At 42.2% G+C, this 20,087-nt stretch overlaps 1 protein-coding gene across 1 annotated transcript in view; it reads left to right on the top strand.

Annotated features, from left to right (window-relative positions):
* stxbp1b (syntaxin binding protein 1b) overlaps positions 1-6,509 on the top strand; it is a 55,021-nt gene extending 48,512 nt beyond the window's left edge. The window contains exons 17-20 of the mRNA XM_061729707.1: positions 2,801-2,886; positions 3,016-3,170; positions 4,635-4,758; positions 5,740-6,509. Coding sequence (XP_061585691.1) covers positions 2,801-2,886; positions 3,016-3,170; positions 4,635-4,744 — 351 coding nt within the window. The 3' untranslated portion in view covers positions 4,745-4,758; positions 5,740-6,509. The remainder of the gene's footprint in view (positions 1-2,800; positions 2,887-3,015; positions 3,171-4,634; positions 4,759-5,739) is intronic.
* Positions 6,510-20,087: the final 13,578 nt, after the last annotated feature.

The following is a 20,087-nucleotide window of genomic DNA, read 5'->3' as shown; positions in this document are numbered from 1 at the left end:
CCCTCGGGCCAGTACTGCACGTAAAGCACCTTCAACTCCCCAATGAACTATATATCCAGTTTTATCTGGCAACCGGCCTCCTTGACATAACATACGGTCCTCCAAGTTCTTAGCCAGAGTTAGGAAAAACTGCTGCGGGTCGAGGGTTTTGTTGCTTGATTTTCCTCCATTCAGTGTGATGCCATGGAGAGTTTTCCTCAATTCCCCTCTGGCTCAGTTCAGTGTAGCGCCCTGGCCGATTAGACATGGCCTCAAGTACCCTGGTTTCCCCACAAATTGTCTTGTGTGCAGGAATGATGGTAATGTCTCGTTTTTGACGCTCGACTGAGAGCTCGGATAATTCTTGCAATGCATCGCACATGATGCCCAACTTGTTCACAAAAGCATGCAAAGATATGCGCATAGCAAGTCCACTGTATGTTTGCTACTGTACGTAACGCTATCACGGGAGGGGTCTTCTGATGCTGTTTTGAAATGCTTGTGAAGTGCTGGGTAGTTCTTCCACACTGCTTCAACGGTTCTACAACTTGATGCCACCCTAGTGTCTAAAATCGGACCTATTTTGCATAGCTGGACATCTAGGCTCTCTGCAGACTCTCTCAGCTCCATTAGCTTTTTGTTAGATGTACTATACAGTGCATACAACTTGTCCATCAATATTTTAAAGTGATTTATAGCGCCCATCTCTTTCACTACGTCTGCGACTGCGAGCTCAAGCCTGTGGGCTGAGCAGTGCCACACAGTAATGTTGGGGAAATGGCCTGAAGCTTACACTCGCCACTCCGCTTTTGCATCCTTACATGACAGAAGTTGCACCAATCACATCACTAGTTACTCCAATGAGCGTTTTATGGTAAATGAAACTTATATAGCGCTTTCCAGCTGTACTCCTACAGCCCCAAAGCACTTTACACTGTAGACCAGGGGTAGGCAATTCCGGTCCTCGAGGGCCGGTGTCCTGCATGTCTTAGATGTTACCCTGCTTCAGCACACCGTGATAAAAGTACCTGTGTCATTAACAGAATTGTGCAGCCCTGGATGACAAGCTGATGATGATGATTAATTAGAATCAGGTGTGTTAAAGCAGGGAAACATCTAAAACATGCAGGACACCGGCCCTCGAGGACCGGAATTGCCTACCCCTGCTGTAGACATTCACCCACACACACACACATTCACACACCGGTTGTCGGCGGAGCTGCCACACAACGGTGCTGGCCTAACAACCGGGAGCAAACCGGGGGATTCAGTGTCTTGCCCAAGGACACTTTGGTGGACACAGGAAGAACTAGGGTTGGAACCACTGACCTTCAGGTTCATGGAGAACGCTCTACCAACTGAACCACCTTCCCCTTTTTAGAGAGAAAGTCAAAAGCAGGCGCTCTAGCGCAGATAATCTGTGCACAATACCTTGAGCAGTTAGATCATCTAGCTCCACGAGTTCAGTAAACATGTTTGTAGGAGGATTGGATGCAGAGAAGGCCTTTTTTGTATAAGGTATTAGATAAATTTGGTTTTCACAATACTCTTATTGAGGCCTTCAAAACAGTATATAATAATCCAAGAGCAAGAATTAAAATAAATGGCAGCCTCTCTAACTCCTTTATCTTGTAGACAGGGCTGTCTTTGCTCTCCACTTTTGTTTGCCTCTTTATCGAACCTCTTAGTCAATATATTAGGCAAAACAAACAAATTAAGGGTATAAACATAGCGGGACAGGAACACAAAATATCCTTGTTTGCAGATGATGTATTCATTTTTTTTATCGCACCCATCCACATCTCTACCAATTTTAATGTCATCAATGGATATGTTTGGTAAATTATCAGGCTATAGAATAAACACTCAGAAAACTCAGACTATGACCTTTAATTTTACTCCACCAGGTGACTTGGTAACTAAATATAACCTGAGTTGTAACAAGAAATCAATGAAGTATCTGGGAATTAAGCTTACTGGAGATATTACAAAACTATTGGAAGCCAACTTTATTCCTCTCAACCTTAAAATTAAATCTGACATCTCTAGATGGAATAACTTACCCTTCCTCAGCCTAAACTCAAGAATTGAATCAGTCAAAATGGGGATTTTGCCCCGCCTGTTGTATCTCTTTCTATCGCTGCCAATTGAAATCAGTGATGGGCAGTTTATGGAATGGCAGAAACTAATTTCTACATATATGTGGATGGGAAAAAAACAGAGGAAAAAACTTAAAGTAATGCAATTGCCAAAAGACAAAGGAGGAATGGCGTTGCCAGATTTAAAAGACTACTATTGTAGTCAGATAAGAACCCTGGGGTGTCTCTGTGACTCAGTACCGGCCGGGTGGAGGGAAATAGAACAGATCTGTTGCTCCACCTATTCAGCCTGTAATGCAGACCCAAAACTTCAGGATAGTCTTACAAATAAAAATAACCCCTGGATAAAAACAACACTAAAAACATGGCACAAAGTAGTTAGTAGGTACGTAGTAGTAGTAAGAACAATCAAATCAAACGAGGATCTAGGAAGCAGCACCAGCTAAAGATAATACAGGCCTAATCATCAATGGGGACTAAAAAGAATTTTAGAATCCATGAAAGTGGATGAAAATAAGATTAACAAAACTAAAAAACCGAAGACGAACTTAAACACACAAAACCCTAAACCATGACAAAACCATCTGTGCCAATTATTTAGCTTTACCGCTAGTACGTTTTTTTTTTTTCTTACTGTGTCTGGTGTATTTTCTATCTATCATCTTGCAAAGACTCCATTAAACATTGAGTTGAGATTTAATAATTTTTATGTTTTCCCACAGGATGCAATTGAGGACAAACTGGATCCTAAGCAGTATCCATATATTTCCCAGCGACAAGCATCTACCAAAGCCAGTGCACCATCAAGGTGTGTACTATTAAGGGATATGCAAAAAAACATGAATCAGTTTCAGTGGAGGAAAAAAAAGGAATGTACCTTAAATGGAAAAGCCTACCTTTCTATGAAGTGCTTATCTCTTTTTCTCTCATCATACAGTGCCCGGTATGGCAACTGGCACAAGAATAGGGGCCCCACAGAGATAAAGACGGGACCAAGAATCATCATCTTTATTATCGGAGGCATGGCATACAGTGAGATGCGCTGTGTGTATGAGGTTACACAGGCTAATGGCAAGTGGGAAGCTTTGATTGGTGAGTCTCCAGGAGAGAACATGCAGACAGGGCCATGTAGCAATCACCACTAATTTGTCGAAAGATATTTATCTAATCTTATAAAAGAACTAGGACAGCATTGTCAACATTTTGGGCTTAACAGGTTGAAATGTGACCTAAAATCAGCTTTGCGTCACAATTCTTTGCTTTGACAGGCCATGCACCTCTAGACAGGAAATGTTTGTTAAGTTCCAAAAAGGCCTTGAGAATTTAAGGCAGCGCATGTGCAAAAATTGGCAAATGGCTGGCATACATAGAATAAGTTACAGGTACGTTTTGCACATGTGAAAAGCACAAAGAAGCACGCTGGCTAACTTAGTACAGCAAGGTCATTGAAAAATTGTGTTCATGGCCAAACTTTGGCCAGCATAGTGGACTCGCTTCACACACGTTATTTGTTAGTTATTCATAAGTAGAAATATGTTAAAATAATGTCCAGCATACCCAGAATTCATTTTCTAACCTAATATTAACATGCTTTGAACCTATGTGTAACTTATATCAAACCTTTCTCAGATGCATATTGATATATGCAGATGTATTTTCAATTCAATTCAATTAAATTTTTATTTGTATAGCCTCTAATACAACAGATGTCTCTAGGTACTTTCCAGAGACCAGAACATAAACCCCCTTAAGCAATTATTACATAAACAATGGCAGGTAAAAACTCCCCTAGTGGGAGAAAAACCTTAAGCCAAACAGTGGCAAGAAAAACTCCCCTTTAGGAGGAAGAAACCTGGACCAGGACCTGGATCATAAGGGGGTAGAAACCTGGACCAGGACCTGGATCATAAGGGGGTAGAAACCTGGACCAGGACCTGGATCATAAGGGGGTAGAAACCTGGACCAGGACCTGGATCATAAGGGGTAGAAACCTGGACCAGGACCTGGATCATAAGGAGAAACCTGGACCAGGACCTGGATCATAAGGGGGGTAGAAACCTGGACCAGGACCTGGATCATAAGGAGAAACCTGGACCAGGACCTGGATCATAAGGGGGGTAGAAACCTGGACCAGGACCTGGATCAAAAGGGGGTAGAAACCTGGACCAGGACCTGGATCATAAGGGGTAGAAACCTGGACCAGGACCTGGATCATAAGGGGGATCCTCCCACCAGGGCCATATTTGGAACAGCAGCACAACTTACTGCATGTGTTTCCAACTTACAGCTATTATATAATGGCTTATTGGAAGCTTTTCAAACTGGTACATAAAAATACGGTTCACTGTCAGTTCACACTAGTGAACAGATCTCTCAGGTGCAGCAGCTGAAACTGCATCATGTACATCAGAGCGTGCATGCGTGCGTCTTCGTGTGTGTAATGATATTTGTCATAATTGGTCTTATATTGTATCTTTCTTGGTGCATACTTTACTAAATTTGAGACTGCTCTAACTCCTTGCTTAGCTTTCAGCTAATTTTACCCTTGCCCTGTAGGGTCCAGCCACATCCTCACACCCACTAAATACCTAAAGGAACTGCAGCACGCAGACTTCTTGAGCCCCGACGCTCCACCAGAGGGCGATGAAGAACCACCTGCAGAATGAAAAGACATCTGGAAGTAAATAAACAAGTTGTCGAGTGCTTTTTGTATCCCTTTGTTCCCACCTCATGCATTTCTCCTGTAGTAATTGCTGCTATTAGCTACCACAGATACTCAGACCCTGCTTTTGCCTTGGAAGATTTAGAAGTTTTAGTGTGAAGATTTAGCTGGTTAAAGAGAGTAGGGGAAGACAAAGGGTCACAGACTGGTACTCAAACCTGGAGGAATCAAGTGTACGGGGTCACAGGGTTTAGCAAATCATACAACACTGGTAGGCCATCACTGAACAGTGTTGGAAAAGGCAAGTTATCAGCAACTCCAAGATTTAAGACCTTGTACCTCCCCTTTGGATATCAGCGGTGGGGTCATGTACACAATACACACAATTGGGTTTCCCTAGCAAGCAACTCATACTGTCCATTGAAGTTTCCAGTTTAGTCCAGTTTACAGGGGGTATATTACTGTCTTTAGGCAAGAGCATACTATTTAGATTTGAGAGCATTAATCTGTGTTTTCACTTTTAGATACTGCTCTCCCTCAAACTCAAAAAGTCACAGCTTGCTTGCATAAATGTTATTTTCATCCTTGGTCTTGTTTCAACATGCTAACTTGTCTCAGTTGAGACTAAGGACAAAAATAACATTTCTGCATGCAAGCTGGGACATTTTGTGTTTGAGCGAAGAGTTTTAAGAGAGAGCGATACAGAATCTGAAAGTGACTACACAGATTAATGTTCTCAAATCTAAAACGTATGCTCTTGATTAAACATAGTAATATACCTCCATACCAGTTAAGCCCAACTGTAATCAAGACTCTTCAGAGCTTCAGCTCCTGGTTTTCAATGATGTTTCTTTATCTATACATGAAGCTCTGGAAAAAATATTATATTTCACTGATTCAACTGTTAACCAGAACTTGAAATAAAAGTAAAAAGTGAAGCATGATGTATTTCCTGTCATTATGTTGGACAGTAATAAAGTATTGTCTTCTTTTTTTCAGGATCGACTGAAATCTTTACCCCTTCATGCCTTCTAAAAGCCCTAAAAGAGTTGCAGACCCCTTAACATAATTCTGTAATGTTTCCTTCTTAATCTTCCAAACCCCCAGGAACTACCGAGCAAATATTTACCTAGTGTTGTCCTATTTACCTGGTGTCAACTTAAGCTGTGTTTTTAGTAACCATTAGGTTTGTTGGATGTGTTAATGATGACTTAAGTGTTATGTAAAAAAAAAAAGTGTTATTAATGATCTATTTATAAAAATGTATATGTATTAGTTTAGATGACTGGAAGGCAAAATAGTCTTTTTCATTTAGCTTTTATTGTGAAATCTCACCTTCTGAAGCTTTTACTTTGTTAGAGCACAGCAGTTTAACTTTATTAATATCCATGTAGTAACAATCATGCTTTACTGTACAAATATTACATTTACGATCATGTGTCTGACAATCCAAATGCTAACATTAATGTTACAAATGCAAGTGTTTGGACTATCTTGTGCATGGTCTCAGTACTCAGTGTTGCTTGCAGTTTTTTTATGATCTGTTGGAGTTAGGTTTCCTTTAGTGTCATTGTATTTGAGGATGATGCTGTTCTTGCATATTGTTGTATAGTGATACTTTTATTTATCAAATCAACTTTTATGTAAGCTTGACCATTAACAATCTGCAAGATATGTTCAGTTTAGAAAATGACTCCCTTTCCACTTTGCCAATGTAATGGTAGTAGTTTAAAGTAAGTAGAATAATAAAGCACTTCTATCGTGTTGCACTCTCTTGATGCTGATACAGTGATTATAAAATATACATGACATGGTTGGACTTTACATCCTATATGTGAACATTTGTGTAAGCAAACACATAGATAGCAGTTATCCCAACCAGAACTCAACTAGTTACCAACTAGAACATTTCTGAATACATTTTCATGGGGTGTCAATGCTACTGCCCGTTGATGTATCGTATGGGGCTGGGGATCGATTCAAATGTCAAGAATCGATTCGATTCCGATTCTTAAGATTCAGAATCGAATATCAAGATTTGATTCGATCCGATCCGATTCGATTCTGATATTGATTTGGGTTAGTGTTATTAAAACTGTTTTTTGAGCTGTTGCATGAATTATATGACTGTAGTTATGCAAAATATTACTACTAGTATTATATTGAGATTCAACAGCAAGTATTGGCAGCTAATGATGCTGTAAGGACCAATCAGCTCCCAGAATGCTGATAGAACTGCTTTCAGAAACATCGTGGGTCAGAATTACCAAACAGATCCAGGGAAGAAACAGAGACGGATGAAATCAGTTTTATTTTTTCCCACATTCCGTTTTTATTTGTTCCATTTTCGGTCTATTTTGGTTTTTAATTTTTGAGCATTTGGTTTTTAGCATTTTTTGCAAATGTAACCCCAAGACAGTATATAAAGTAATGAAATATAGACAATTTATGCAATTATAACCTAAAACTTTAATGTTTTCATACCTTTAAACATATTTAACGGCAAAAACATGGCACCAGTTATTCTCTTGTCCAACAAAACATTCTTTTTTTGGGGATAAACAAAAAAATAACCAAAAGTTGTAATGTAATGATGAAAAAAAAAACATAAATAAATAAAAGAGAAAAAAAATAAATAAAAAAAACAAAAAAAATCGATCTTTAGACATATGAATCGATTTTTAGGAATTAATATGAGAATCGATTTAGAATTGGGAAATCGATTTTTTCAACACAGGCCTAGTACCGTATGTAGTGAAATCATTCCTGTACAAGAGAGAAACGTCTGTTTAAAATGTCCTGGTTTATATCATTTAAAGTGAGAGTAACTGTTTGTCAGCTCAGTTAAATGGCAGGTAAAATATGGTGCAAAAAGTGTGTGTGTGTCTGTGTGCATTTGTGTGTGATGATTTGCAGGACAAGGGTGATCAGGAAGATGAGGGTGACAGAGCACGATGAATAAATTAGCAAAAGGTACGTAAGTACAGTAAGTAGGACAAAGTTGATGAGGAATAAGCACAGAGCAGTCCTTTAACTCCTGTGAAACACACATTAACCACACATGAGGTCCAGCTGTTAATCACAGCAGCTGAACTGGCAGTTGTGCTGAAAGAAAATACACAATAGAGTCCAGAAGGGAGGGGTCCAGGTCAATTTTATTTTATTTATATAACATCTACAGTATGTCAATACAAGTTGTCTCTCAACAGCATGACCCTTGAGCAATTATTACATAAACAATGGCAGGTAAAAACTCCCCTTTAAGAGGGTGAAACCTTAAGCAGAACCTGGCTCATAAGGGGGGACCGTCCAGCTGGGGAAGAGCAGGAAAAGGGAGATAGGAAAGAGAGGATGAAGACAGAGAGAGAAGAGAGGCACGGATATATTGTCAGTGGTACAAAAGACAAGATATATTAGTAGTCATTATCCAATCACTGGAGAACAAAGAATTGTGAAGCATGATTCATATGTACACATAGTTGTACACACGCCCGCCGATAGGGAGGGACAAACGGGTCTGTTGTCCCGGGCCCACGGTTGGGGGGGGGGGTGGGGGCTGAATTTTTTTAATTTTTTTTAATTCTCAAATTATTGAATCATTTTTCAAAATGTTTCAAAATATGCCTATTTTTGGAAAGAATATGTAGTATTTGAGTTACATAAAAGCTTGTTATTTGTTTTCTTCCTAATTGTCCTTGTGGTCAAGAACCCCCAATACAAAAATGTTTTGGCCGCTGATCAAAATTTGATGTTATCATTTAATTCAACCATTAGAATGGTCAAAATGTCCGGTCAGCACAAGTCTGGTGCTCAGAAAAGAAGAGAAGAGAGAAGAAGAGAAGAAGAAAATAGAGGCCTCAGAGATTCTCTACACAAATATTTTAAAAAGGTGGTGACGGTGAAGCTGGAATTAATAAAGTCAGCGTAGAGCAAGGTAAGAAACAGCGCAGCCAACGTTTACCAACCTTGTAACTTAACCTAACTGGCTAGCTCTAATGTTAACGTCCATTAGCTTGTATAAAAACCTGAAGAGCAGAGGGAGAGAAGAGGAAGAGGGAGAAGGAGAGATCAGGGGGGCCCATCTTAGATTATTTTGTCCCGGGCCCCGGCAAGACTGTCAGCTGCCCTGCTGCCTGGAAGCTGTTTACACACAGATACGTGATGTGAGCACAGACGTATCTGTATATATAGATATACATATACATAAATATATATCTATGTACACATACCCATATACTATCTATGTATTACTATAAATACTATTTACTACTATTTTTACTACTATTTATATACTATTTATTTATTTAATAATAATTAAATAAGTTTTACATGTATCTATTCAAGAGATGTTTCTTTACTAACAATTTGAATTCTTTTATGTTAATAGTTTGCTTAAAGCCCCCCCCCTACCCTGGGCCCGGGACAACAGACCCGTTTGTCCCCCCCTATCAGCGGTCCGCTGGCTGAAGGAGAGAGAGCGAGCACTGGGCAAGGACGGGAGTTTGAGTTCCGCGGGCTGCGTGACGTCAACACCCCTGGCAAGTGATTGGGTGCTTCCCGCTTTTGGGCTTGGGGGCGGTTTTACTGTGAGGGACAGTCCCCCCCTTCAGGGCTCACTTCCTGGGGGCTCCATTTCGTCTGAACCCCCCCTGGTGTCGTAACCCCTGGGAGTCTGTTCCTGGTCCCTTTGCGTTGTCTTTTCCTTTGTTCCTCCAGGTCTGGCGGGAACCCTGCTGGGTTTGTGGGGGCTATACTGCGTCTGACCCCCTTCCTAGGTGTCGTAAACCCCCGGGGAGTCTGTTCTAAGAGGCAGTACCAGTCATAAAACTCTGGCCCCAGGACGAAACCAAAGTCTTGCTTTCACTTGGAATTCATAATCCTGACATGTTCATATACATTTATAACAGTCCACATGATCACTGGGTGTGGTCCAACACCGTAGTAACAGACACTCTGAATCTAACCTGGTCAGTTACCGTAGTAACAGACGCTCTGAACCTAACCTGGTCAGTTACCGTAGTAACAGACTCTCTGAATCTAACCTGGTCAGTTACCGTAGTAACAGACGCTCTGAATCTAACCTGGTCAGTTACCGTAGTAACAGACACTCTGAATCTAACCTGGTCAGTTACCGTAGTAACAGACTCTCTGAACCTAACCTGGTCAGTTACCGTGGTAACAGACTCTCTGAACCTAACCTGGTCAGTTACCGTAGTAACAGACGCTCTAACCTGGTCAGTTACCGTAGTAACAGACTCTCTAACCTGGTCAGTTACCGTAGTAACAGACTCTCTGAATCTAACCTGGTCAGTTACCGTAGTAACAGACTCTCTGAATCTAACCTGGTTACCATGGTAACCTGGTCGGGACCAGGTTTATATGAATGAACCTGAAGTTTCTCTGCGTCTCCTCCTCTTTCAGAGCCACACGCACATTTGATTTCCTCATTCATTCAGTCAGCAGGCGAGTTTTGGCGAAGTTCTGCCGTCTGTCATTAAAAACAGAGTCAGTATATATATAATAGAAGTCCATCGTCACGAACATGGCATGTCCTTTTGATGAAGACACAATTGATGAAGGTGCAGCATTAATGCGCAGAGAATTAAATATTCGTTGGGAGATGGTTATCAGACCGCGTAATACATGTATATTACATAGTCTCATTACAGGCAAAGCCATATATGTTAATCCTTTATTTTTTATAATTTTGATGATTCAATTGTTTAATGATTTCATAATATATTCTAATTTTTTGAGATTTTTTATTTGGGGTTTTCATAAACTGTGAGCCATAATCATCAAAATTATAACAAATAAAGGCTTGAAATATCTCACTTTGCATGTAGTGGGAAATAATATTTGTTTCACCTTAAGTTGAATTTACTACGAATTAAGTTTTGCAATATATTCAAATTTTCCAACCTCCACCTGTATATTATTACATGAATAAATAAGAGCATAATAAGAGCCTTGTCATCAAGGTCCGGGCAGTTCTGTTGCTGACACAGCTCCTTGTATCATGGTGTGCTGAAGCAGGGAAAGATCTAAAACATGCTGGATAGGTGCTCTCCAGGACCAGGGTTGGAGACCCCTGGCATAATATGTGTCTGTATTGGTTCAATACGGAACGCAACTTTTAATTCCCAATTACGGAACAATTCCGTATTTCAAGGGACGGGTGGCAAGCCTACATAAATCTGTCCAAGCCATCAAGGGGTTCCACAGGATTGCAGGTGAATGATGTGGAGATCTGTTAAATTAATTTTCTATTATATTCTGTGCTGCGGTGTTACTCTTTTTTTGAAAAACATGTTCAAATTCGCTGTATGCGCGCATTAAAATCTCTAATTCCATTCGGGTGAAAAAGGACACGGCGTGAAGTATGTGGATCTTCAGATGCAAACTAACGTTTCCTCAAAGGGATTTTGTAAATTGAAATGATAAAGTTTAAAAGAAAAAAAAGAAAAAGTATGTCGCTCTTTTGTTGTCGCCGGTTGCCATGGTGAATCCTTGTATCAGCGCTCTACTGATGATGGCTTTTTATTTCCTCACGCGCACGCGTAACTCCAGGTGAAACTACTTAGTTGAGTAAATTAACTCAAATCTGCTGTTCTGGAACCGAAAACTCAGAGTTTCCGATCTCAGAGTAGATCAACTAAGAGTTCAGGATTAGACTCAGAGTTTGTTGAGCTGCTTTGTGAAACGGACCCCAGATCCACCAGGATCTCTGTCACTCCATAGCTGCTCACGGCTCCAGCTGACTTTTCAGCAGCGCTGAGACAAACTAACAAACAAAACAAAGCGTCGCCACTTGAAGCTTCTTTCACTCTCATTTTTTAACTTGATATCAAACACAAGCCTCAGACCCAGCAGCACATCTATCATCTCCTCCAGGTTCTACATCTTTAGTGTTGTTGTCTTCTTTGTTTAGATACACAATCAAATACGTCACAGCAGCTTTTCCAACCTCCTACTTCTGATCTGGGTGTCTAAAAACAAACGAGTGGAGTCGAGTGGAGTTGTGCCGAGTAGTAACTAGTGTAAAAGCACCATAAGTGGTTCTTGCATGTTGTAATTCTCCTCCAACAGGCATATCAGACGTGGCTGGTTATTGTTTATATATAAACACGGTGACTTCAGCATTTTTACACAACAAAGCAGATCCAAGGAAACTGAGGTAAGATGAGCTCTTTAAAGGTGACATATGGACACACACGTCACTCAAAGCATTTCTTTAAGGGTTTAAGGTCATTACCTCCTAACAAAAAGGATAACACAAAGCTGTAACACAAACTTCAAATGAGGGACACCTCCACCCTACAACTAGCTGCTAAATGTGTTTAGTGTTTCTCCCTGTTACTGCTGTGCAGTAACCACAGGTTTCTGCCTCCAAGGGCCGCTTACCGTACTTTTTCCAACAGCACTGTGAATGTTTAACAGGTGCTCAATTGTTTTTGTGTGCTATCATGTCATGCACATTGTGATTGTCTACTATTGAGATTCAGATGAAAAACAGATAACATTTGATTATAAATTAGTGAAGAAAACCAGTTCATTCCAAACGTTTGACATATTGACATATGTGTTAGGCACCATCACCTTGCATATTGAGGGTAGAGTGTTACCGAGTGGATTGTAAACGGCTACTTGTCAGTAAGAAAATACCCTTTAATGACAGACGGAAGGCAGGCTTGCAAAAAAAGTAAAGTTTTAATGTGGTTCCAGGCCTGGACAACTTAGATTTTTCAACAAAAACCAAGCAACTCAAAAAAAAACAGAAATAATAATTAAGCAGAGGTGTTGGCATCAACCTCTCCCCATGGCAGCCCCCTCTGTACTGAACCGTTTCCTTTATATTTGCTCCTGTCTCCACCCCTGGCAAAGCAGTCAGCAAATCACAACATTAGACACAAGGTGCTCCCCATAAAGCAATCAGAGCTCTCAGGCAATCATGGCCGCTCCCAAATTACTGCATCTGCCTGGATAAACACAAGTACAGCAGTTAAATTACATGTGCACCTTCTGTGGGACTGAAATCAAACTCCTAATACTTGCTCATGAAAACAATAATATAAGCTACTCTGACAGAGTCTGCTCTGTCACACAAACTTTTATTGTGACTCCAACAATACCTGTGAACAAATTAATTTCAGACTTATCTTCCTTTTTTCCCTGGAGTGGGATTTGTTTTTTATGACTATACATGGTGGAGTTTTTTTTTTTAAATACTGCCTGATATAATGTATGTGAATTGGTGTTCCTGCGCTAGAAAAACAATGCAAGGTAGCTTTAAGATTCATATAATACATATAGAACAATTTGGTCATTCACGCCATCATATTTATTTTTCTTATTTTTTTGCAGACATTTCTTTATTTTCTTGTCTGTCTCTTATCCACTGAAGCCACTCAGTGCTTCTCTTAAACACACTTAAGCATCTGTGTGTTAGAATAGAATAGAATAGAATACTTTATTCCCATTATACATGGGTACAGTGAGATTAAAAGCAGCATCACCTTTCCAGTGCAAGACAGTGCAAACAGATACAAGAAATATAAATAATATAAAAAGGTTATGGCGCATTTTTAAATATTCAAATCAAGACCTGAGATCCTATCTACAGATAATAACATATTACTACACATGTGGTGGAATATTGCACAGATAGAGGCCGGGAAAAGGTATTAGATTTTTTTTTAATTTGATTTGATTTATTTTGTACATGTAAAAAAAACAATTCAAGAGATGATAAGAAAACAAAACAACAAAACAAAGAATTTCATACTTTAACACTTGATATCTTAATTTACAGACTGTAATACAGTACGTCAGCAGGCTCTCCATGGATGAGCGGCATTCAATTCAATTTTATCTGTATAGTGTCTAATACAACAAAAGTTGTCTCTAGGATCTTTCCAGAGACCCAGAACATGAACATAAACCCCCGAGCAATTATTACATAAACCATGGCAGGTAAAAACTCCCCTAGTGGGAGAAAAGCCTTAAGCCAAACAGTGGCAAGAAAAACTCCCCTTTAGGAGGAAGAAACCTGGACCAGGACCTGGATCATAAGGGGGTAGAAACCTGGACCAGGACCTGGATCATAAGGGGGTAGAAACCTGGACCAGGACCTGGATCATAAGGGGGTAGAAACCTGGACCAGGACCATAAGGGGGGCAGAAACCTGGACCAGGACCTGGATCATAAAGGGGGTAGAAACCTGGACCAGGACCTGGATCATAAGGGGGTAGAAACCTGGACCAGGACCATAAGGGGGGCAGAAACCTGGACCAGGACCTGGATCATAAAGGGGGTAGAAACCTGGACCAGGACCTGGATCATAAGGGGGTAGAAACCTGGACCAGGACCTGGATCATAAAGGGGGTAGAAACCTGGACCAGGACCTGGATCATAAAGGGGGTAGAAACCTGGACCAGGACCTGGATCATAAGGGGGGACCCTCCTGCCGAAGGCCAGACTGGTGGAGTCGGGGACGTCAGCAGCACAGCAGGCATGTGGAAGCAGCAACGGGATGACCGGGGGGGGGGACCGGGACCGCAGGTCAGCACGCAGCTCCTGAAGCTCCGGCCTGCAAACATGCACAAAAGAGAAAAAAAGGGAGCCTGCACAAGAAACTACAGGAACGATGGACAAAAATGATGGCTATGAGATATTTATAATAAATAAAAATGGAAATGGAGTCGGGATGCAGCGGCAGTCAGAAGAGCAGTGAAATACGTGCGATGCGGTGCTGATCTCCGCAATTTGAAGCCTTCTATAATAATTGTAAAAAGAATTTCACTTATCACGGGTTCTTTTTGGAACGTAACCCCTGCGAAAAACCAGAGATTACTGTAATGACAATATCTCCACGTTGTGAAACTCGCCTTCTCTTGGCTCATGACCGTCATGTTTTTGAACGCACACACACGCCAATACGTTTCCTCTGGTCTCCGCGTGTGGGGAAAAAAAGCTTCACTGTAGCTAGAAATAATGGAGTTACGCACCGTTTGGTAATGGTAATTGCGTTACTGAATTTAAAAAGTAATGCGTTAGAGTATTAGTTACCGCAAAACTAACGCCGTTACTCTAACACGTTACTAAATAACGCGTTAGTCCCAACACTGACACTAACTATAGGCGTTACTAAACAGAAAGGTTTTAAGTTTGGTTTTAAAGGTGGAGGTGGTGTCTGCCTCCTTAACCCAGATTGGAAGTTGGTTCCATAGTAACGGTGCCTGATAGCAGAACGGTAGAAGGTCAGCAGCAGGTTGGAGTCCAGCTTGGATCTCCTGAGGACTCCCAGGAAGTGCAGCCGCGGCTGAGCCTTTTTTGTGATGGCGGTGATGTTCTCAGACCAGGAGATGCTATCGGAGATAAGGAGGCCAAGAAACCGGAAGGAGTGGACCCTTTCCACTCTCTGGCCGTTGATGTAGAGGGGGGCTGGGTCGGTGTTCTGTTTCCTGAAGTTGAGGATGATCTCCTTGGTTTTCCCGGTGTTCAGAGTGAGGTTGTTCTCTGAGCTCCAGGTTGTCAGCTTCAGGATAATGATCCGGTGTTCAGAGTGAGGTTGTTCTCTGAGCTCCAGGCCGTCAGCTTCAGGACCTCCTCTCTGTAAGCTCCTCGCCCCCTTTGAGATGAGTCCGACCACCGTCGTGTCATCAGCGAACTTCACTATCAGGTTGTTGTTATGGGTCGGACTGCAGTCATTGGTGTAGAGGCTGTACAGGAGGGGGCTCAGCACACAGCTGTTGTGCTCGCCCATATGCCCACCTGAACTTATAAAATGTATGAACATTTTGTGATTATGAAATCCAGTAAGGCCAGACTCGGCCCTTCTTCCTGAAGTCAGTTTTATAACCCCCTGCTGCCAACTTCTGGTCATCTCGGCCCGGCCCGAGATAGCAAGTTTATGACCCCTAGAGGGGGGGGTCAAAACAGATCAAAGCAAGCAAGGAAAGTTTCTGCAAGGGAACAGACTTCCTTGGGGATTTACGACACCTGGGCCGGACGCAGCGGAGCCCAAAAAGCCAGGCCTCCATGAACTACAATCCCCCAGCATGCCTTGCGTGGGGGGGGGTGGCGCCTACCAGCGGCGCGCATCCGCTCCGATTTCTCACTAAACTCTGTTCCTCTTTAAGTTTCTGCAGATCCGAGCTTCGGATGCCCACGAGCTCCCGGCATCAGATCGGGACACAGCTGCGACTGATCTCTCAGACTGACCCCCCCCTCCCCGCTCCGAGCCCCTGTCTGCGAACCGCGCAGGGGATCGGGGACGGACGGCCGGCGTCTCGCCCGGCGTGAGCTCTCCCGGGGCCCGGACGGCCGCGCGTCGGCGACCGGCGCAGAGAGGGAAGCACGGCAGGAGAGACCGGTCCCCCGCCGCGCCTAGGAATGCGTGTGAGCCTCCGTTTTGGTCCGGAACCACGGCCCGGCACGAGGCGGCCCCGCCGCTGTCTAATCCGTTTCAGGGGAAGGGACGGGACGCGATAGCCTGACTGCGAAACCCCAGCAGGGCCGCGAACCCAGTCGACAAAACCCGCAGGCACCCGATTCCGGATCCCAGAGGAGACGTGAGCCCGCGTAGCAGTGATCAGTAGGATTTAAGAGTGTTAAGAACTGTGTGTGAGATTGTGAGACCTGGGTTATCAGTAACTTAAGAGTGTTACAGAGCTAAATCTGTGTTCAGAGCTGAGATTACATCATCATTGTTATCATTATCATGTTTGATTATTTGGTAGTCGTTGTTTTCTGCCGTAGGCCCGTTTTAAATGCTGCGTTCGCCATCCGGTCCGATTGCACCAGAGGGCGCACCAGAGGGCGCGTCCATCTTTAAAAGACCACAGGAGCCCCGTTTGAACTGTAGATGTTCTGTATCTTCGTTATTATTGCTTGATTTCTTTTTTTTTTTCATTCCATGCATTTAACGTTTATGTTTCATTTTATTGATTGTTGTTTTTCTTGTTAGTTAATGGTTTTATAATAATGTCGTGTGCCATCAGATTTATTCGGGTATTTATTTACATCCCTTTTGATACCCGTATGTAAATAAATTCTGATTGATTCTTAATGAGTGGTTGTGTTATTTCATGCAAGATTTGGTCACAAGTTGATTTGTTTAAGCAGAGCCCAGTGTTCGGATATCACGCCTTCACTGTTATTCTGTAAGATTTGCTGTTCTGCAGGATAATTCAAAAATCATATGAGACTGATTTTCTGCTGTTTTAGTTATCGAATTCCATCGGAGTAAGGCCCGGTGGTGGTGCCCCGAGAATTATCATTTTGATAATATGATTTGATAAATAGTCAACTTTATTAATTATTAATAATTATTAATAATATTCATTAATAGCCTTGAATAACTAATCAGCCAAGCTACCCGAGTCGCACTACACAGCCCTGTGGAGAGCCGGTGCTCAGCATGCTTGTGGAGGACAGGTGGGGGCCGAGTCTCACAGTCTGGGGTCGGTTGGTGAGAAAGTTTTCAATCCAGGCACATGTGAGAGGGGGCAGGCCGATGGTGGTCAGTTTTGTAATGCGGATGTCTGGGATTATTGTGTTAAATGCAGGACTGTAGTCCACGAAGAGCATCCGGACGTAGCTCTGCTGTTGCTCTTTGTACTTGTCGTGCTTTTTCTTGCTTCTTGCAGCTGAAGCTTCGTCACCAAATGCGATGAGGAGCATCAGAAGACCCTCTGAAGGTGAAGTTCAGCTGCTCCGGTTCTGGTCTGTTGACTTGTTTTTCTCTTGGAGGGCTTTATTGTCCTCCTGCAATAAAGCCCTCTGGAAATGAGAGGATGAAGACAGGAACAGAAGAGATGTTGGGGAGAAGAGTTTGGTGGAGAGGAGGAGGAGAGGAGGTGAAGTTGCTGAGCTACTGGTTCCCAGCAGCATTCTCTCTGCTGGACTTTTTGAAAATCCGGCTGAACCAACTTTTCTTCTTCACCACCTTTTCCTTCTTTTTGTTCTCTCCCCTTTCCATTTCTGTAGGATGCTCTTCATCTTTTTCTTTGATGTCATTCAATTCTTTCTGTACTTTTTCACCTCTTCTTTCCTCATCTCCCCTTTGTTTCTTGAAGATCTTTAGGAAACATCTCTTCTTTTTCTCCTTTTTAACAATCTTCTCCTCCTCCAGGATTCTCTCTTTCTCTTCTAATTGTGTCTCCAGCTGCAGTTTCTCATCCTCCTCTACCAATTATTTCTCCTGTGCTGCTTCATCTTCTTTTTCCTCCACACTTTCCACCTCTCTCTTGAGTCCTGCACAGTCTTTGTCTGTTTTTAGTTCGGTATCACAGATTTGTGTCTTTTCCATTTCCAGGTCCTTCCGACTCGTTTCCACTTTCTCTTTTTCTCCATTAAAATCTTGATCTCTCCCTGCAGCTTCTTCTTCTCATTCTGCAGGTTTACAGCATGCTCCTCTTGTCGTACCTTCATTTGCTTCATCTCAGCTTTCTCCACATCCATATTGCGCTGCAACAGTTGCAGGTCTGACCTCTTCTCCTCCAGATCAAGCATTGCTGCTAGCAACTCTTCCATCTCCATCTCCTGTTTTTTCTTGCCCTCCATCACTATCTTTTCTTCTCTTTGCAAGCTTTCCTTCTGCTCTCTCAGATCCATTTTTTCCTTCTGGTATTCTAGTTTTTATTTCTTCAGTCTGTCTTTTGAGCTCTTCCAGGTTCATTTTCTCCTTTTCAACCTCGACCCCTCTTTCCTCGAACCGTTGCCTTTTACTTGTCAGTTCTGCCAGAGCCTCCTCCACCCGGACCCAGGATTTGTCCTGTTCCTGCTTCTTCTGGAGATGGATCTCTTCCAGATTTTTGTTTTTCTCTTGGAGGGCTTTATTCTCCTCCTGCAGCTGCTGGAGTTGCTCTCTCAGTTCAACTGTGTTTGAGTACATGTTCTGGTTGATCGACAAGATACTTTCTATTTCCTCTGTGTGACGAACAAGTTCACACTCCAGTTTGGTCCTGTATTTGGTCTGGAAATCATGATCTCTTTTGCACTCTCTACACTGCCTTTGGAGTCGGTGGAGATCTTCTGAGACCTGGGACTGAGCTCCATCGCTGGGAGAGCTCATAAATCCCTGTCTGGGTCTTGGACGTCCGTTAAAAGGCATTTCTGCGATCAACACGGTAGGAAATGTGTCAGTAAATGTAGGTTTGAGGTTCTGAAGCGTTTTCTAAGGTGTTTTCCGAGTCGTAGACGTGGTTTCCACCAGAGAGTCTTGCAACAGGTAGCGTGTTGAAGGATCAATACACTATGGTTCTGTCCGGAGTTTCAGAGGTATTTATAGTGTAACGGTGCTTTGACGTCACAATAGAATGTTGTGGTTGTCATGGTAACCTTTGGTAACCGCTGAACTAAATATGTCAACGTGACGTATGTGGACGTGATGGCGTCACGCGGACAGGCAGATCCATCATGGCGGCGCCCGCTCACTGTGGAAAACTATTGTTTTGACTTTTCTAACACAAACTCCAACCCCATACGTGGATCAGTAACCGGAATACTTCCAGCACATACTGGAGCAGTTAGCAGACCTAGAGGAATATATCGATCACTACAACAGCTTCAATATGGACAACAACCCGCAGGAACCACCGACCCAAACACACGGAGAAAACCCTTCATCCACAGACACAGATGATCTGGAACCAGGGGCCTGTACTACGAAGCAAGTTCAACATACCCAGGATATCTTTTCCTTATCCAGATTCACTAACCCGGACAATTGCAATCACGCTAAGCGGTCACACGACGGTGGTTATCAACTCGGTATATCAACCCAGGTTTCTCCAATCTGGATATGAGCGCGTGCACATAAAAGGGGTGGTGTTTTCAGCGCATGACCAATCGCAAGCATGAAGAAGTCCGCTGTCAGAGCCGCTTATTTCAGTAGCGAAGAGCAAACAATAATTTTACGGAAATATGATGAGTATAGGCATATAATACAGGCAAAAAGCAACACAGTTGCAGCTGCAAAATGCAGGAAAGACAGCTGGCAAAAGATCGCTGACTGTATAAATGCGTAAATTCATAGGGATATAAACATATATTTGAATATTCTGGGAATCTTAATCTTAAACTGTAAACCATGATCAGCAATATTAAAATAATAAAAGGCTTGCAATATTTCAGTTGATTTGAAATGAATCCAGAATGTATGACATTTTTTTGTTTTTGTGTTTGCATTACAGAAAATCACAATATTCTAATTTTCTGAGACAGTCCTGTATATATTGGTTCTATAACTATTGTTGTTGACCGATAACTTGTGCTGATGCTGTACCAAAGAATTGGGTTTTTTTATTTATTTTATTTAATTTTTTATTTTTTCAGGAGGGGGG

This window comes from Cololabis saira, chromosome 9, assembly GCF_033807715.1.
Source record: "Cololabis saira isolate AMF1-May2022 chromosome 9, fColSai1.1, whole genome shotgun sequence".
NCBI lineage: Eukaryota > Metazoa > Chordata > Actinopteri > Beloniformes > Belonidae > Cololabis > Cololabis saira.
This window is presented reverse-complemented; position numbering and strand designations above follow the sequence as displayed.